This window comes from Amblyomma maculatum, chromosome 2 (assembly GCF_055883805.1).
Source record: "Amblyomma maculatum isolate TAMU_Amacu chromosome 2, ASM5588380v1, whole genome shotgun sequence".
In the NCBI taxonomy this organism is placed as follows: domain Eukaryota; kingdom Metazoa; phylum Arthropoda; class Arachnida; order Ixodida; family Ixodidae; genus Amblyomma; species Amblyomma maculatum.
Window position 1 is genome coordinate 14,950,747 of NC_139345.1, and position 20,692 is coordinate 14,971,438.

General features: G+C 44.5%; 1 protein-coding gene across 1 annotated transcript in view; it reads left to right on the plus strand.

The window, feature by feature from the left end:
- The first annotated feature begins 13,990 nt into the window (after nt 1–13,990).
- Nucleotides 13,991–20,692, plus strand: part of LOC146198006 (uncharacterized) — an 18,015-nt gene continuing 11,313 nt past the window's right edge. The window contains exons 1-5 of the mRNA XM_084591832.1: nt 13,991–14,135; nt 15,699–15,748; nt 18,115–18,320; nt 19,665–19,785; nt 20,217–20,280. Of these exons, the coding sequence (XP_084447958.1) occupies nt 13,991–14,135; nt 15,699–15,748; nt 18,115–18,320; nt 19,665–19,785; nt 20,217–20,280 (586 nt within the window). The remainder of the gene's footprint in view (nt 14,136–15,698; nt 15,749–18,114; nt 18,321–19,664; nt 19,786–20,216; nt 20,281–20,692) is intronic.

A 20,692-nucleotide genomic window follows, 5' to 3' on the forward strand; every position in this document is an offset into this window, starting at 1 on the left:
GACATTGTGTCAAGTTCTTTTTTTTTTTTTTCAGTCTTCGTATTTACGTTTAATTTTTACGTGCATGGTATGTTGTTGAAAAACGAAGCTCATTTTGCCCAAGGTCAATGACCGCGCTCTCAATAAGCATGTGCAAGACCTTGGTGCAGTGACCTGTTCCAGCTAACATTTTCAAACTTGGGCTATGATTAGGCACTTATAGTTTTGTTCAGTGAGATTACTATTTATCCATATTATGCATGGGTTTGACAGTTAGTGCTAGGTGGTCGAAGAAGAACGAACACTGCAGTAACGGTGGCCTTTTAGTTTTGGAGGACATATGTTAAGAACTTGTGTTTCGAAGTTTTTATGCCCATCGTGAATAAAATAAGCTTTCAGGGTGTATCAAATCAGCCATGAGTTTTATTAGAGGGTGCACTCACGTTTTCCCGTTGATGCCGTTGTTTTAGTTTCACTTTTATTGAAATAATTATCAACACTGAATGGCTTCGCGTAGGTTCTTTTTGCTGCTTGTAATGCTGGGTTTATTACCAAGTCTATCTCGTAGTCAAAACAAGGAACTATTCATCAAGCTATTAAAATTTTTTTGTTGGTAGCGAAGGCCCGTATCTGACCGGGGTGGAGTTCAGATTGGATTCTTCGTTCACTTCTTTTTAATCCCTTCAGGGCTTCGGATGAGCAGAGCTCCTTGTAAAGCTGCCTCAAAAGCCTTTTGGATAAGTGTAGCTCATCCTCGCAGGGTAGTTCTCTACCTTAAGCATTTGAGGCGAGTAGCCAGTCTGTGGCTCACGTCGTGTACCTCTCGATTGAGGGCACCATTGACCAATTCATTTTTTTTTTGTTCTACCCTTAAAAGAAAAATGGCGTCTGGTGTATTGCTGACCTGCCGTCATCCGAAGATGATGATTCAGACGCCGATTTTTACATTGTTTCGTGAAGTGAAGACAACAGTGATGACATTGATATATTGATATGGGAGTGTCTTCACGTGAAGGAAATGATGGCTTAGAAGGGACTATCGTGAGTGCACGTCAGTGGATGAGGACTGATATCAACAACGTTCCGACAAAACCTTCTTGTTGAGACTTGATTGGACACATTATGTCAGTGGAAAAGTTATGAAATTCATGGCTGTGCTCTTTCTCTAATTTTTTATTGTTGAATTTTGGCAGGTAGCTCATTTTTCATATAATCAGGAATAATCTTCATTATGCTGGTTTCACTTAACTTCTGGTTGAAATATTTGTGTTCCGGATAATTCCTTATTATAATACTAATTGAAATTGGCATTAAAATATAAGGAGTTCTGGCTATAAATTTCGAAATAATAAAGCACCTAAGTGGTTAAATATATATATTCGTCCTTTTGCCGGCAGCTGTCGCGTAAAACAACAAGAGGTGGGAAAACGTGCAGGATAGACACAGCGCTAACGAAAAATGACATTAATGAGAAGCCTGTACCTTTTTATACAAGCTGCACTGCCATGACATCAGGAGATATGCGCGCTATCAAAGGGAACGAAAATAATCAAGTTCTTTTTCTGACAGATCGGTAGACGGGGCGCTAGCTCTCACAAGCAGTTCCGAATCTGGCTATCTATTCTCTTTCGATTATTCTACTCGTGCGCCTATCATTGCCAACTAAAAAAAAAAAAATAACTTATCGAGAAATGGCTTCCATTCTTCGCAGATGTTGCAATGCATGACAATGTGTCCGCCTTTTTCATTTTCATATTTTGCATCGCAGTCAGCTCACGGAGGTGATCACTGAAGCAACGACGTTTGGCATACATACTGCTCTCTACAAGAGAGTGGAATTTGATATACAACACCTTTATTGCATTCGACGAAATGATTTTCATGCTTCTTTTGCACTCACCGTCATGAAAATGGTTTAGTTTGGTTTGTAGAGTTTAACGTCCCAAATTGACTCAAGCTATAAGGAACGCCGAGCGGATGGTTTCGGAAATTTCGATCTCATGAGGTTTTCTAACGTGCACGGACATTGCAGAGTACGCGTGGACCCTGCTATTTTCTCCCATCTAAAAGCAGCGTACGAGAGCCAGGGTTTGATCCCGCGTCCTTTGGTTCAGAAACCAAGCACCTTAATCCCTGGGCCATCGCGGCGGGTATGAAAGTAGGAAACACAAGGCAACTGCTCAGAGGGCATCGGTGGGAGGATTGTTTGCTTTACAAAATTTGTAATGACGAACAAGTAACTCCCACAACAGTGGACACAGAAAGAAAAATGAGTATTGAGATTGAAAAAGGAGTGCTGCATTGATTGAAGACAATGAAAATCTTTGGTAGGCAACGTTAGAGGGGAAGTTCTGTTCTAATGCTAGTACGAGAGGTAAATTCCGGTATCTTCCTGTATGAGCGAAAATTGGCTTCGCCTTGTAAATGTGGTCTACCTCAGTTAAGATGTGATGCGCTGAGAGGAGATGAGTTGAGATGTGAGCATGGAAAAATATAATCGGAAAAATGATCTTCCCATTGTTCCTGGCAGCATATTCACGGTGTCTTCCAGATGATGCTTTGAAATCGCGAAAAAGAGGATGGTATAAATTGTGCTGCTTTATTTTGGACAGTGGTTCGATTGAACTTCGCTTCGAGGTGGTTAGCGCGTTAGCTTTTAAAGCGACAGTGCTTGATACAGACGTTTGCCTCTGACATGTGCCCGAATTTGTGAGGAGAAGTTCATACCTATGCTGCAGAAACCGCTCCCTTTAAGAGGCACTACTACTCCTACAAGCGGATGCCGTCCAAAACATGTTGTCCTTCGCGGCGCCGGTGGCGAACGACGCGATGTTCTGACTCCGTCCACGCTCACTTCTCCTGCAGGGATTCTTGCCACGTGCAGCCTTAGAGCGTCGGCGGTGCCGAGCGCACATGTGAGGATTCGTACAGTGTGATTCTCGTTGCCGGGGGCAAAGCCGGCTTTAGCTGCCAAGCACATAGCGCTCTCCAAACAGAGTTACTTCCAGTGCATCGCGTATTGGCTTTATGCATCTGGGTGACAGTGTGCGAAGAAAACAGCGTGACCGGCTGATCTGTTCGCTGAAGATCCTGTCTTCCACTCCCCTTGAGATGTTTGTAAAAGCAAGTAAGCGCTTCTTTTGTATTTTGACCCATTAGAGTACCAGGTAAAATTTAATTACTTTACTTCATCGTCCAGGGGTTTCCGCCGAACGCATAAGTTGTTGTTGTTCGCCTCTAAATTGATGGTGTATACCCACACAGGGGGATCAACCGAAAATTGTGCAGGGATATTTGTTTTTAAGATGCAGAATTATATAAAACAATGATGGCTAGGGAAGAGAGAAGAAAAATGAAATAAGAAGCACCTGAATAATAAGAAAAAGCCAAATGACGCACGCACGAGGGGAACACTGCGAGATATGTAGTTAATGATTAAAAAAATTGAAGGAATATTAGCAAGGCAGACGTTTATAGGTTATTAAAAAGTTTTGAATGGCGTTAAAAACCGGCCTGTGGCTGAACTCAAGCATGGTGGCACCAAACGACAATAAGATTTGGCTGTTCAAATTAAGTTCCAGTTGTTGCAACGGCTTCTCCAAATACCGTCTTCTCATCACGGTGAAACGGCAAAAAAAAAAAAAAAAATTGGTTCACAGGAAGGGAAAGGCGCAGTAACTGTCACACTTGCTCTGTGGACACCCGAACCGCGCCGTAAGGGAAGGGAGGAAGGTGGGAATGAAAGTAGAAAGAGAGAAAGAGGAGCCGTAGTGGAGGGCTACGGAGTAATTTCGACCACCTGGGGATCTTTAACGTGCGCTGACATCGCACAGCACACGGACGCCACTTCGTTTCGCCTCCATCGAAACGCAGCCGCCGAGGCCGGGATTCGATCCCGGGAACTCCGGCACAGTGGTCGGGCGTCTTACCACTGCACCACCCCGGCGGGGCCGGTGAAACGGCAGCAAAGCAGCAAGAAATGTCCTATTGAATCCGGTTTCCCACAGAATGCGGTGACGGGAGTAAGCGCCAAACCATGCCTGTGCGTATACAAATTCAGGTGCGGGATACGGTAGCGCAGACATTTTAGAGAGACTTCAGTCTGCCTTGATTGACATGGTTTCCTGCTCCAGGAATACTTGAGATGCAGGTAGTCATAAGGTGTTAAAATAGATCCAGTCTGCGGGCTTAGTAAGGAGCGCCTACGAAATCGCGATGTACGCTTTAGCCGAAAGGATAGGCAACACGGGGCCATTGAGAGACTCGTTAGCGATGATATCAGCAACCTCATTGACTGTCACATTGCTGTGACCTGGTACACACACCGTATGTATGAGGCTGAAATGTGAAGGGAGGAATGATAGAAAGGTCTCTAGGAGTGGCGAATTCATATTTGAAGAAAGCGACGAGCACAAGGAATCAGAGTCTGTAATTACAGCCACTGCTGACTACGGTGGGTCTCGTCATATGTCCGGAGAACGGGGGATATACCGCGTGCAAAATGGAATGAGCACTTCTTCTTTTCCTTCTTTTGTCCATGTTTGTACTCTGCTGTTTTGTTGTTCTGTTTAGTTTTGTGCTTTTAGGTCTTGAGTACTGGTAGATTTGTTTTTTTTTTTTTTTTCGAGTTATCTTTTGTTAAAATATGGCAAAATATGGCATAAATGCAACAGGTTTTAGGTTTTCGTTAGAGGTGAGGTGCAGCGCTGGCGTAGAGATAGAACATCCGCCTCGCATGCAAGAGGACCGTGGTTCGAACCCCGGTGCCGCGCAATTCTCCACCGGATAAAAAAAAAAAAGTCCGCATGTCGATGTAATTGCAAAAAACAGGTTTAGGGTGCGACCTGACGCCGCTGAACACCTCCGACAATGCACTCCCTCACCAGAACAGGAGTTAGCTACCCTGGGGCAGTAATTGACCACAACCTCCAATGATTAGTCCTACAAAACCACGCCCCTCAGTCACCAGCGGCTGCGGAGCAACTGACCACGGCGGCCGTCAGACCTGTGACGCAGCGGGGGGTGCTAAGAATTTCTGGCTCCGAGGACAGGCCGCCATTAGAAAACTGACCTTGGCAACGTTTAAGGCTAGAGTCCTAGCTAGTGAGGCTAGTTTAGCAGTTCTGTTAGATGGACTAGAGGGTATGCAATGGAATATCGTAGGGCTTAGTGAGGTGAGGAGGCCAAATGAGGCATATACTGTACAGAAGGGTGGACATGTAATGTGTTTTTGAGGTTTACCGGAGAGGCAAGAAGTAGGAGTAGGTTTCCTCGTCACTAAGTATATATCTGGTAGTATAGATGAACTGCATAGCATTAATAGAGGGTGGCAGGCATCGTAATTAAGCTTAATAAGCGGTATAAACTGATAGTTGTACAGGCCTACGCACCTGCATGCAGCCATATTGACCAGGCAGTTGAAAGCTTCTACGAAGATTTAGAATCGGCAATGCGGAAAGGAAAGACGCAGTACACTGTACTAATGGACGACTTCAATGCTAAGCTAGATAAAAAGCTGGCAGGAGACCAGACAGTGGGTGACTATGGCATTGGCTCTAGGAATAGCAGGTAGGATTATTAGCTGAGTTTGCAGAGCGCAATAACTTAAGAATCATGAATACCTTCTTCAGCAAACGGAAGAACCGGAAGTGGACATGGAAAAGTCCTGAGGGGAGACTAAAAATGAAATCGTTTCATACTGTGTTCTAACCCCGCCATTATGCACGATGTAGAGGTAATCGGGAAAGTGCGATGCAGTGACTACAGGATGGCAAGGTCTCGAATTAGTCTAAATCTGAAGAGGGAACGAAACAGATTAGAAAGAAAGAAGTCCATCAACGAATTGGCCGTAAGGGGGATGGCATAAGAGTTTAGGATCTCGCTACAGAATATATATTCAGCTCTAACCGAGGATGACGACATTAGCCTAGACGCAATGAACAATAATTTCAGATATATCATTAGTGAGTGTGCCGTAGAAGTAGGCGGTAAAATAGTTAGAGAGGATACCGGTAAGCTGTCTAAGGAGACGAAAGATTTGATTAAGAAACGCCAAAGTATGAAGGCTTGCAATACGACAGACCAGATAAAATTGGCAGAGATATCAAAGCTAATATAAGAAAGTATAACATGGAGAAAACTGAGTATGCTGTAAAAAAAGTGGGAAGCATTAAAGCGGTGAAGAAATTGGGCATAAGCAAAAATAAGATGTATGCGCTACGTGACAAGGCGAGCAACGTCATCACAAATATGGACAAGATAGTCAAAGTAGCCGAGGAGTTCTATACAGCAGCCAAAGTAGTAAGGATAATAATTAGACTGACAGTAGACAAAAACAGACAGACGTTCCGCCAGTGTTGAAGGACAAGGTTAAGAAAGCGTTAGAAACTATGTAGAGGGGGAAATCAGCTGGAGAGGACCATGTAAGTGTAGATTTGTTGATGGACGGGGAGTATATCGAGCTAGAAAAACTGGCCATGCTGTATACGCAGTGCCTGGTGTCATCTACGGTACTGTAACCATGGAAGAATGCAAACATTACCTTAATTCATAAGAAAGGGGACGCTAAGGACCTGAAATATTACAGACCAATCAGCTTAATGTCTGTTGGGTATAAGGTATTTACTAATAGAATTAGGACAACCTCAGACTGTAATCAAGCAAACGATCAAGCAGGTTTTCGGAAAAGGTACTGTACTATCGATCACATCCATTGCACCAGCCAGGTGATAGAAAAATGATCGGATTATAACCAGCCCTTATACATGGCATTCATTGATTACGAAAAAATATTTGACTCAGTAGAAACCTCGGCGGTCATGCAGGCATTGCGAAATCAGGGTGTAGACGAGCCGTACAGGAAAGTACTGGAATATACTATATATTGTGGCTTCACAGCACCCATAGTTCTGCGTAAAGAAAGTAACAAAATTCCTATAAAGAAAGGTGTTAGGTACCTCAGTAATGTGCGATTTGCGGATGACATTGTATTGCTAAGTAACTCAGGGGATGAATTGCAAATATTGATTGATGACCTAGACAGGAAAAGTAGAAAGGTAGGCTTGAAAATCGATATGCGGAATACTAAGGTAATGTTCGGGAAGGAGTAGCAGTTCACATTAAGTAGCGAAGCACTGGAAGTAGTATGCGAATATGTCTATTTAGGACAGGCAGTAACAGCAGATCCGGACCATGAAAGGGAAATAACAAGGGGAACAAGATTAGGATGAAGCGCATTTGTCAAGTAGCCACAAATTATAACTAGCTGCTTACCAGTATCGCTAAGAGGAAAGTATACAACAGTTGCATCTTATCTGTACTGACTTATGGGGCTAAAACTTTGAGGCTAACGAAGAGGGTTCTACTGAAGTTAAGGACAACGCAGAGGGCTATGGAACGAAAAATAGTAGGGGTAACGTTAAGAGACAGGAAGCGTGCAAAGTGGGTCAGATAAATAACTCAAGTTACTGACATTCTAGTGGAATCAAGAAGAAGAATTGGGCCTGGGCAAGACATGTAGTGCGAAGAGAGGGTAACCGATGGTCGCTTAGGGTAACAAACTGGATTCCAAGGGAAGGAAAGCGTAGCAGGGGCGGTAGAAAGTTAGGTGGGTGGTGGAGGTAGAAGAGGCGGAGAAAGAGCAGAAAATTAGGGCGGAAGGCAGGGATGTAAGGCAGGTTAAGAAGTTCAGAGGGGTCATGTGGAGGCACCTTACACGGGATCGGGTTAATTGGAGGAATATAGGAGAGGCCTTCTCCGTGAAGTGGGCATAGTCAGGCTGATGATAATGATGTTAATGATGACGACGAATATAACGTTTCTGCAAAAATATTTAGTAGCAGTAGTTCCTTCATGGTAAAGTAGATGCCTAGCGGTAGCTTGTTACAGGCCAATATCAGCATATTCACGCAATTTCAGCTAACAACCACAGCGATTCTATCCAGGAACATTGAAAGGTAGAAGAAGCACAGAACAATAGGATAGAACGTTCTCGCGCGCAATCGTTCTCAGCTGGGCAGCTCAAGGTGCTGTTTGATTCTTGCCAGTGACTTGTACGTCTCTTGTGTCCTGTTCCGGAATCCCTTAAAGTACAGCGCATGTTACAATCTGTGAGTTCGAAGCATTTTCTGGATACATAAGATTAGTTTCCTTGATCTCCATGCGTAAGTCGCTCCCGCCCCCTTATTTCAGCCGAGCACATGCTTGCGTCACTTATTATATCCGGAGCCCCTGCAGGAACACTGCCATTATAGGTCAGCATAGCGAGTCGAGTGCAGATTTAGGAGAAAGGCTGGCATGAGGTAAAATTTTGCATCATAAACAAGTTGATTACGGTCTTCATTGCCAGTGTGAGTTCGGCCAGTTGCTCTAAGGTAAAAGTGCGGTATTGGCGTAATATGAGTGTGATCCTTCTCCCTTGTCTAGAAGAATAGTAGCATAATCACTCATGTCAAGCAGACCTTCTTTGAAAGTGAGAAAGTGCGCTCATGAGACATGCGTGTAGCAGTCGGGTAAATGTATTCGGCCGCTGAAAAATTCTAGAGGGCACTTTGGACCATTAAAGTGCGATGAGGCGAAAGCCATTACAGAGCGGTGGATCGTAGCCCTCCGCTACGGCACCTCTCCCTCTCTTCTTTCACTCCCACCTTCCTCTCTTCCTTTGTGGCTTGGTACATGTGCCCGCGGAGAATTGTGACAGAAAGTGCGCCTTTTCTATCATGTAAATCAATTTGAATTTTCGCTGATGCCTGCTGTACTAACGCCTCCTAGACATCTGGGTTTGCTTCTGTTTTGTCGTGTGGTGCGGCGTTTCGAGGAAGCGGCGAATGAAAGGCGCCGCACGGACGCCTGGATCGGACGCCCGGCGAGGTCGCTTTATTTATGCATGAATCGCCTGGTGACGTCATGACCTGTCGTGACGGTACATCGCGCGCCCCTTGTCGAACACAACCAGCATTTCATTGAACGCATCAAAGTTCACCGGCGTTCTGTAATTCGTTTACAGGAAAGGAAAAGCGCAGTATCTGTCACTCGCGGAATCCCGCTATCATCCTCACTGTAGACAAGGATGAAGAGCGTTTCACGATTCGGGGCGTGCCGCAGTTGGTAAAGTGCTGGCCTGGGGATCCAAGGGGTGGAAGTTTCATTCCTGATGGAGACCAGGTTGATTATTTATGTTTAACTCTCGCCCTAGAAAGCGTGACATTTCTGCTGACAACCTTCTGTCGACAACGATGAGATATTAATGGCTTTCGTCCTAAAACTTCTTGTCGCAATCAACAACGAGTTATCAGTGCCAGTAGTACTCCCGATATGCGTCGCTCATAAACGCTAGAAGTCACATTGAAAAATAAAAACCAATATTATGCGTTGTTTCCCAAAGAATGTAACGACGGTCGCGACCTACGCTACAGACGATTATGCCTCCAACCGTTAATGCTAGAAAAAGAGGGCACAACAGGTCATCGTTTTAGAGGTGTAATATAGAGATGTTTTTTTTTAACTGCTATAGTGAATGTTCGAAGCTCCATTCGAGATATTTTTTCTGACATACGAAAAGCCGACTTTCGTTACAGGATGTGCTTGCATTTAGATTCCAAGTTCATTCTCATGTTCTGTTAGTTGTATAACACAAAATTCTAGACGGCATAATTCGTACGTCAGATCGGAGCCGCCGGTAAAGATGCAAAGGCCTGAACAAAAACATTCAATGTTTTTGGGAAGAAAACGCTTTTTTAATTTTTTTTTTAACCGCGAAAGTTTCCACTATACAATTGGTTCACAGGAAAGGAAAGGTGCGGTATCCGTCACACTTGTTCTGTGACAGCCCCTCCATGATTGTGCAAGTATTAGGGCGCTCGACTACTGTGCCCAAGAATGAGATCGAATTCTAGCCGCTGCGGCCACTGTTCGACGTAAGTAAAAATCAAGGCAGTCGGACGCTGTGCGATGTCAGTGCACGCTAAAGAACACCAGATGGTCGAAATTTCTGAAGTTCTCCACTATAGTGAGCTATGTCTCTCGTAGCTTGTCTCGATTTGGAACGTAAACCCCATGAACCAAACCTTTAGTCGAACAATATGGCTGAACGTGCTGCCGCGTGATGGAGGTTGTACAAAACCAGACTTTTGCCCACCTAAGATACTTGTTGAATGCACGGTCCTGCTACTGAATATATAGGTGAACCACCTCCGCTGCCTCGTGCGCGGAAAGACGAGAGGCATCGTCTCCCCTGATGGGGCTGGGACGGGTAGGTCACCGCCGCTTGCGGTGGGGGCAAGCCTGCCACCGAAATTTTATCTGTTGTAGGCCGTCATTGCACCCGCCACTGCTTCGGTGGTGGACGACGGCCGTTGTTGCGGCGCGCGTCTTTCTCTCCCTCTTTCTTTTCTTTTTTCTTTATTTTCTCTTCTGTCTGCACGAGGCAGCGAAGGTGGCTCAGCTACAGAGCCAGTAGCAGGTCCGTGCATTTTCTATTCCTTCTTCCTACAGCCACGACAACAACAACAGAAGAGATAATTGAGGAGTAGGAAATAAAAGATAAGAGGGAGAGAGAAAGACGCGGGTCGCGACAGCCGCCGTCACGCCACCGTATGGATTGAACATAGGGTTAGAGCGAAAACTGTGAGTGCTGCAGAGATAGCCTCTTTAATACCCGCTTTTCAATACACAGTTTTTTGATCATTTTTATTAAGGCGAAAGTGTTTAATGGCTCATGCTGTCATGGTCAAAGTGTGTCCCGCTTTTGCGGCGTTCTGATTGGTCGAGGTGGGACGCGTCCCTGCCATGTGCAACGCCACACTTGAGCGTGCGTCAAGGAACGCCACGCGACAGGAGCGATGGTGTACCGTCCAAACGCACTTGCCGGAGAAAGTGTGATAGATACTGCGCCTTTCCTTTCCTGTAAACTAATTAAATTATATGTAGCACTGCAACGAATGCCGACAAGAGGCTAACGATGGGCGGCAAATTATAGGATCGGAAGGGTAGGCTTTCGCCATTCTCCTCTTAAGAGACATCTAAGAGACCCTCAAAATTTTTAAGAACCCGACCTCGGCGGCTGCGTTTCGATGGAGGCGAAATGAAGCGGCGTCCATGTGCTGTGCGATGTCAGCGCACGTTAAAGGTTCCCAGGTGGTCGAAATTACTCCATAGCCCGCCACTAGGGCTCCTCTTTCTCTCTTTCCACGTTCACTCCTACCTTCCTCCCTTCCCTTACGGCGCGGTTAAGGTGTCCACAGAAAACAAGTGAGACAGTTACCGCGCCTTTCCCTTCCTATAAATCAATCTAAATTTTTAAAATTAGGTTTTGGGGAAGGAGTATAATATAATATAATTGGTTCACAGGAAGAGAAAGGCGCAGTATCCGTCACACTTGTGTCTGTGGACACCTGAACCGCACCGTAAGGGAAGGGAGGAAGGTGGGAGGGAAAGTAGATAGAGAGAAAGAGGAGCCCTAGTGGAGGGCTACGGAGTAATTTCGACCACCTGGGAACGTTTAACGTGCGCTGACATCGCACAGTACACGGACGCCTCTTCGTTTCGCCTCCATCGAAACGCAGCCGCCGAGGTCGGGTTTGAACCCGGGTATTCAGTAGTCGGGCGTACCCGGCTTCGAGTTCGAACCCGACCTCGGCGGCTGCGTTTAAGCAGTCTTCTACATTGGAGTAGACGCCACAGAATTGTGGACACGTACACATAACCAGGTCAAGATCATGTTTCCATATTTTTTCTTTTATAATTCATATTAGTTTATAAGAAAGGAAGGGCGCGGTATCTACCAGACTTGAGAGAGGAAGCTGGGAGTGAAAGCGGAAGGAAAGAGGTCCCGTATTGACGGCTACTTAGTAATTTGGCCACCTCTGGGCCTTTAATGTGTGCGGACATCGCACAACCTAGGGCTGCCTCTTAAGTTATGTATTGGGGAAATGAAAACGCAGTACACATTTGGGTGAACATCACGAAATCGTAGACACCCACACTTAATTAGGTCAAGGTCGCATGAAAGTGAAATTTAGTGTCACACGATGACCTGGTATCTTTCACTTCCATTGTAAATTGGTTTATAAGAAAGAGAAGGCGAAGATGTCTGTCAAGGTCATTTAAAGGCGAAAAACTCCGTGACGCCGACGGCTCGAAAAGCTGGCAGAACCAGCGAAAAAAACAATGACAACCGATAATAACGGACGAACACAGCGCTGTCTCGCTACTGAAAACTTTAGGAACAGAAACAATTGCATTTATACCATTATACATGAACATGCGGAAAGATTTTATAAATATACTTCTTTCCGTCACTAAACATTCAGTTGCGAGACCGCTGTGTTCGCTATTTGGGTTGTCCTTGTATCTTGCACGTTTTTTTCCACGTGAACTCATTCCAACTAACCCAGTTCGCCATGCTCATTGTTTTCAGGAAGTCTATACAATAATTTTATGCGAGATATAATCCTGCTGCCCCTATTGAATTTAAGAATCATCAACTTACATTGCTGCACAGATTTACCATGTGTACTTTGAGAAATTAAAATAACAGAGAAAAAAAGTGCATGAGTGTCGATTAGATTTGTGTATTGTTGCAAACATTGCGAAAAATTCGCCCTTGGCTTAATGTCTCGAAGTGTCTTCTGCATGTGAAAGGACCATCGGTGAAAAAAAAAAAAAAAAAAAACGCGAGCAGTATGCAAGTAGTGTAACGTTGAGCGTGATTATTCCAATGGTGCACGTTTGACAAAGCATCTGCTGTCGAACTTGGGCTGAACATCGAGCAAATGAAACACATACGAAACATTAGGATTGTTTATCAGCGCAGTCATGAACAAGTGAGTCGGTACTTTGCAGAGCCCACAACCGAGTAGAATCAAGGCGCGGTGTATTTTCTAACCAACCAGAGCTACAAAGCCAAACTGATGCTGCTTCAGCTCAAGCCTCTCGATATCTTTTGAGTGGAGCTTTGCTCGACTCAAACTGCACGCAAGTGGAGCATCATGCAGTGGAAGTCTCCTGAGTTCTGTTGGACACTTTTGAGAAACAGGTGGACTGGGTAATATCCATGATCAGCTACTCATCAATTTGTCATGGCTTCGCCAAAAACATTATTTTACTGTTCAGATACTTCGTTATATAGAGGTTTATGGCACGTAAGCAACTGTGGCTATGTCAGTCGAAACAGACAAGCATCGTAACGCTGTAGTGTATCCTGCTGGAGAGATGCCCAAAGTTACTGTAAAAATGCGGAAGCGATAAGATAATAGGCTAGTAGCTTTAGGCCCGGACACCGCCAGCAACAGATAAGCAGTCGGTGGTACTGTCGCTAACAATTTGCACAGAGCACATCCTTTGAATAGCCGACTCACTACCTAAGCTTGCTTATGAATTGTCTTATAAATCTAAAGTGATTATTTGGTGTTGCTGAATTTTAGCGAAGAAATCCACGCTATTCTAAGCATGTATTTCATTTTTTCCGCCAAAATTTCCATTTCTTTTATAAAAAACCCGAAATACTACTTTCTTCAAGCCATCCAAATCGGCAAATTTTGTATCTCTACAGGGGCTTACCACTACGCTGTCTATCGCCTTGCAGTTCATTGCTCTTGGCCAAGCCTGCTGGAAGTGACAATTTTGGGATCTCATGTTACCAACGAACTTTGTACTTCAAACAGCTTTGGCAGTTGAGGTCCTTCTGTTTACTCCATTTCATACACTGAAAAAGGAGGAAGTAAAGATATTACCCGCGGGACTGTTTTACTGATATAGATTTAAGGTAAGAAAAAAGGATAATGGCTAGAATGTAACAAATAGCTGCACGGGGCAGTGTCTCTTTCGCTCTGCGTTTTTTTTTTTTTTTTTTTTTTTTTTTTTTTTTTTTTTTTTTTTTTTACGCCTTCACTCCTTCCGCCTTGTTAGCGATAGCGCCACAATAACTGCGATTTTCTTTTCCACGCCACGCATTCACAGAGGGGACCAAACTCGCTTTACGACCTTTCCTTCTGTCGAGTTTCCGGTGGCGCCGATGAATAAGAGAGACAGCGATGATCTGTCCTCGGAGGAGAGGAGGAAGCTGATCGACCGATCTTCGGACGACTCCGTGCTCACTGGCTGGTACAACGTCGTCAACTGGGTCCTCCATTTGGTCCTCTCCGATCCAATAGACGCCTGTAAGTATACCGCCTAAGTATGCCATGTCGCTGGTGCGTGCAGCCTGTGCCGTATGCGTCTCGTTTCCGTTCGCTGATTCGTAAAACTGAGACGCGCAAAGTACACATGAGGCGTTCTAGCAAGAGAGCCTCGAGTAAGGACTTCAGTGGAATGTCTCGAAATTATTTTCGCCTTTTGTCCTTTTTTTTTTTCTAAGGTGAATTCACCGCGCGAAAAAATAAGACATCATAGTTTCTCACTTTGTCTTCTAAGCAGTTTCACGAAGTTAAGAACTGAGGAAGATGACGCGAAATGTAAAGGCCTGTGTGCATTGCACGTCGTCCATTAGCACTGAGCTGCCAGGAAGTTTGGAGGGACTCAGAAATCAGTCACAATTGAATGGTTGCTTTATAAGGAACGGTTTTCAGAATGACGACGAAGATATCATGACAATGACTCTGACAAAGAGTTAGAACATGCATACTTCCAGAAACATGTACAGTTTTAGTCAAAAGTCCTGAAGCCAAGGGATTTTCGTCACAGTCGCATAATGAAACCTTCGCGGCACCATTAATGGCTAAAGGGCCGCGAAATGCTATGAGATGTGATGCGAAATCATTTGCTAGTTTTTTTAAATACTACTTGGCTTTTAATGATGGCATACTGGCTCCATTTTGCAGCTGAGGCAAAAATTCTTTGTTTTCAGGACTTTTCGCCGAAACTGTACGTTTTTGGAATACGGCCACTCATGCTGTGTCACACCTGAAAAGGCCAAGTTGAAACAAAGCTTTTCGTTTCGTAAAAGATGCGTTTTCTAGAGTTAGTCAAGGGAGAATACTAAATATCAAATATGACACACGCAATTCAACTAAGCGTGACAAAAGCACTTCTAAAAACTGCCATTTTTTTTTTAAATTGAATCTGAAAAAGGGCAGCCATTACCATGAAGCGGGAGTGGGGACACAATCAGATCCTCGGGTGCTGTAGTTCTGTAAATTTGGCGGCTTTCTGCTGTTTGAAAGTTCTGAGCGAATAGGCACGCTTTCTTTCCGTTCGGGTATTCAGAGCGACGCGAGCGCCGATCTAAGGAAATTACAGCTCTGCGAACGGACACTAACCTCAACACGGATTCCAATTTGGGTTGCCCTCTGTTTCCTGCGTCCGTATTTCTAAATTTGTGTCGTCTATAGAAGTATCGTTATCTCCCTCACCTCGAGTCATCTGATTGGTGGAAACATTGGAACCGGATGTCATTCCCACTTCCTGTTCCTATGTTTACACTAGTCAAATGACTCGAGGTCAAGCAGATAACGACACTTCTGAAAACGACGCAAACTCAGAACACTGACCCTGCACTTTTGAAGTCCATGCGTCGCTTCACGCCATGCGCGTTCGTTCCGTCGGCGCGACTACACATCGTTTCGGCGTGGTAATCGCGGCGGATATTAAGAAAACCCATTCTAACAAACCTAGAACTTGCAAAGCGATGCCTCAAAGAGGCACGCGCATAAAATTGTGCATCGTTAACTGCCCTCAATATTGAAGTGAGAACTCGCTGTTATTTTTCTTTCTCTTTTCTGCAGCATTCCTGAGGCAAGTCACCAATGCTGATGTCATTGAGTCAATAGATCTGGTGAGTTTGCCACTAAAGCAAGAATTAAACGACCCGTTTAAATTACACGAACTTGTCGCTTTCTTTCGGGTTGAAGAATAGCAAGACGATGAAACAGTGATACATAATGATGACGGAGAAATGATTGATTATCTTCCACCTAAGCCCAGCCACATGTCTAAAAAAGAAGGTTATACAGCTTTCGCATAAACTTCAGAGTTAAAAAAAAATCCTGCTAAGGGGTTCAAGCCCGGATCACCGCCTATATCGGGGAGTCCCTCTACCAAATGAGGTAACCTGAAAGGCCAGGTGATAGAGCGAGAGTGAACTGATGAACAGCTTGAGGTGAGAAACGGGGTTGCGAGAACATCGCTCAATTCGTTCTTGCCCTACCGTGTACTGGTAATTCTGGTTAATTCAGGTGGCAAAGCGAATACCCAGACAGGTGGCAACCATGGGTCCGAATCCCGTGCCAGGACAAACTTCTTTCCATTAAGTAAACGTTTCTTACGACGGATGTATGCGCGTATGTATGTATGTATGTATGTATGTATGTATGTATGTATGTATGTATGTATGTATGTATGTATGTATGTATGTATGTATGTATGTATGTATGTATGTATGTATGTATGTATGTATGTATGTATGTATGTATGTATGTATGTATGTATGTATGTATGTATGTATGTATGTATGTATGTATGTATGTATGTATGTATGTTGGTTTGGTTGGTTGGTTTGTGGGGTTTAACGTCCCGAAACACCTCAGGCTATGAGAGACGCCGTAGTGGAGGACGCTGGAAATTTCGACCACCTGGGGTTCTTTAACGTGCACTGACATCGCACAGCACACGGGCGCCTTCCTTTTCGCCTCCATCGAAAAGCAGCCACCGATGCCAGGGTTCGATCCCGCATCCTTGGGAACAGTAGTTGAGCGCCGTAACCACTGCGCCACCCCGGCGTATGTATGTATGTATGTATGTATGTATGTATGTATGTATGTATGTATGTATGTATGTATGTATGTATGTATGTATGTATGTATGTATGTATGTATGTATGTATGTATGTATGTATGTATGTATGTATGTATGTATGTATGTATGTATGTATGTATGTATGTATGTATGTATGTGTGTGTGTGTGTGTGTGTGTGTGTGTGTGTGTGTGTGTGTGTGTGTGTGTGTGTGTGTGTGTGTGTGTGTGTGTGTGTGTGTGTATGTATGTATGTATGTATGTATGTATGTATGTATGTATGTATGTATGTATGTAGCGCATGGGCGGATGGTAATATTAGAGTGACTGCTCCCTTATTGGAAATCTACTGCACTTTGGGGGATATCAAATCATTAGATCAAAGATAGATTATATGCTACAGGTCTTATATAAAAAGTAATTGAATTTATTTTGCGGTGTTTCAGCTGGCAGCCTGCGCTCTTGCTTTTATAATTTTTTATAGCTCATCCACTGGAGAGCGGTGATGCTGGGCTGAACGGGATACCGCATGTCTTCTTTCTTGAAACACCCCGCTCTTACCCTCCCTGCCACCCCTCCTTCCAGGAGTGCTCGTCCTTGTTGAAGACCTAATATTTCATATGTTCTTGCCCAATATTAAGGTGAAAGCCTTTAATGGCTCATAGTGTCGTTCGCATAAGGTGTCACACTTTGTGGTCACCCTAGGTCACGTGATGCTACCCACGATGACTGCAAGGGGAGCCTCCCCTGGGCTCACTCCTCCAAAGGGGAACGCCTTAGCACGCTTTCGTTTTGTGCGAGGCGGTAGCTGGCAGCTGACATGGCCGAGCACTAACTGGACGTAGGGTTTCCTGACATTGCGTTTGGCAGGCGCTGTCAACTCGTTTTGTGCGAGGCGGTAGCTGGCAGCTGACATGGCCGAGCACTAACTGGACGTAGGGTTTCCTGACATTGCGTTTGGCAGGCGCTGCCAACTCCGGCCTCTCCTCTCATAAGGGAGGGTGATATCACAATCAGGCTGCCAAAAGCCTTGCATTCACGTTATCCCTAGGCCACGCAGGCACGTTCATGCGGCTCGCTTTAAGCGCAGCTTTATATGTTAGCTGGAAGCTTACTCTATCGCGTCATACCTATCCAGGCGTCCGTGCGGCCCCTTTCATTTGACGCTTCCTCGAACGCCGCAACACACAGCCTGTGGCTTTCACCTTATCGCAATTTAGTGGTACGAAGTGCCACACACAAATTTTTGCAGTTGAACTATCAAGCCGAGCTGATGTGTAGAGAGAAGCGGTCACGGATGTCTCTCGCTTTATTATTTTTGGCAGAGTAACACAACATTTCGAAGGAGAAGGAAAGACGCATACCTTCGTTGACATTTTTTGTGCATTCTGCGGCCTCTCAATCCGCAGTACGTTCGGTACGAGCCGCAGGTGGCGGTGCTCTACGCCACGGGAATGCTTTTCTTCGCCGTGGGAATCGTAGGCAGCGTTCTGTACCCACTGGTACGCCGGCGAGGCCTTTGCGGAGGGGATCGAACGCAGGACCTGAATGAGAACATGCGCTGTATACTGCAAGTGTATACAGCTGCCTACATTGTCCTCCTTGCCTGCATCCTGTGAGTAGTAGTGAACAAGCATTCACGCTCACATACCAGCACACATGAATGAATGCACCTGGTCATGAAAGAGGGATGCCATCGTTCACTCGCTCCACGTGTAGGAATAAACGAAATAAGATAGATACTTTGGGTGCAGATTCTTAGCATTCTCAATTATGTCTTTCGAAACATTTTTGAAAACGAGATATTGCAAATTGCAAGCTTTGAAGCCGTTGGTAGTACGCGGCACTGCAAGGTAACTTCTTGCGTTCGCAGAAATTTGAACATACGCGGCACTGCAAGGTAACTTCTTGCGTTCGCAGAAATTTGAACATAGATTATGAGCCATAGCTTCAACAGCTTGAAAAAAAGTTTAATTCCAGGACAGCCTGTAACCTTGCGCGCAATCTTCAGACTAAAGACTATCAATTACAGTGATGGGTATAAACAGGTGACAAAGGAGGACATTCGAGAACTGCGCTGAAAAAGTGCTCAATGCAGGTGGCATTGTGACCCTTGCCCTCACTGTCAAGTGTTCTGCTAGAGGCGGTGATCATAGCTCCTCGCTTGTTCGGAGTTGATATTGATCGATCTGCATCGTTGTAAAGCTGGCCTGATATTAATACCATTCGCGAATCTGTTGCCAAACTAAACTTCGAAAAGAGAAAGTCGTTGTCTTCATAACGTTATACTTTAATAAACGGACATTTGAATACATACATACATACATACATACATACATACATACATACATACATACATACATACATACATACATACATACATACATACATACATACATACATACATACATACATACATACATACATACATACATACATACATACATACATACATACATACATACATACATACATACATACATACATACATACATACATACATACATACATACATACATACATACATACATACATACATACATACATACATACATACATACATACATACATACACGATTGGTTTGCCTTTTGGCTTAGTTTGGTTTGTGGGGTTTAACGTGACAAAGCAACTCAGGCTATGAGAGTCGCCATAGTGGAGGGCTCCGGAAATTTCGGCCGGCTGGGGTTCTTTAACGTGCACTGACAGCGCACAGCACACAGGCGTCTCGCCTTTCGCCTCCACCGAAAAGCGGCCGTCATGGCCGGTATTCGATCCTGCATCCTTGGGCATGTAGTCGAATGCTCTAACCACTGCCCACCATGGCGGGTCTAAATCAGTATTGTAATTGAGGTCAACACAAAGGAAAATATATATACTTGAAATTGTGTACCAACTAGCTCAGTTATCCACCCATTTAACGTTCATGTAGCCTCTGCCATCTATGTCTATCTGTTACAGTCTGGGAGGCATGCTAATGCTGGCAAGCATGTTCGAGTTGAGGCAGTCCTCGGCAGAACACAAGAAGGGATTTGCGGAATATGCCAACTCTGTCAGAATGTTTTTCCTTGGTATGGCAAAAGTGAGTACATCGTTTGAAATGATCCTTTGTAGCTATTAGCTTGATGGGGCAGCGGAGATAAACCACGGAAAGAAATCGAGGAGAAGCACATCTTTCCTTTCTTTTTTTTTTTAAAGCACACCTTATTGAAGGTGGCTGTACTGTGAATTTTTGCGATAACTATTAAACATTACTATTAAACATCTCAAACAGCGTTATGATAAGATCACTGGTTTGAACAGCGTATCAATAGTCAACAAGAGCTTACGTATTACATAAACATTGTTCTCTATCTAACATCTCACAAAATTGTTTTCGTTTGATTAGTGGACTTCAATGCATTAATCACTAGTCTCACGCTTACTATGCAAATGTGCGTCCATTTCGAAATCGCTGTCTTGATTTAGCTCGTCAGAACATGCTACAGTGGCGAATATAACGCTTGTTTGCAGGTGGCGAAGCAACAGCAAGATGAGAACGTGAGGTATCTGAACGAGCTCCATCGTACCTTGACGGGTAAGCCTGCATTCTCCAACATTCGTTGGCCTCTAGTAGGTGCAGCGTAAATCGTTTCTACAATCGTCCACTGCCTAGCAGGTGGCCGTTGAAAGCCGACAAGTGACACCCCAGGGGATGCTTATTGAGAGTCACGCCGCTCCCGGGGGCAGGCATACAAACAGGAGCATTTGTACAGATCTCCTGGTCGTGTCTGTGGCTTGGTTAGGAGAATGCTGCTCTTGGCTTAATGTGCACATGTATCACTTGAGGGTGGCATATAAGAAGGATCACGTCGTAGCTGCCGCTTTTATCCTCATATATATTTTGTCTCCAGAGCATAAAATATTGTGAGTGTTGTGAAAATATTGTGAATGTTGTGAAAATATTGTGAATATTGGGAAAATAGCACTAATGCAGCATATGGCATAGC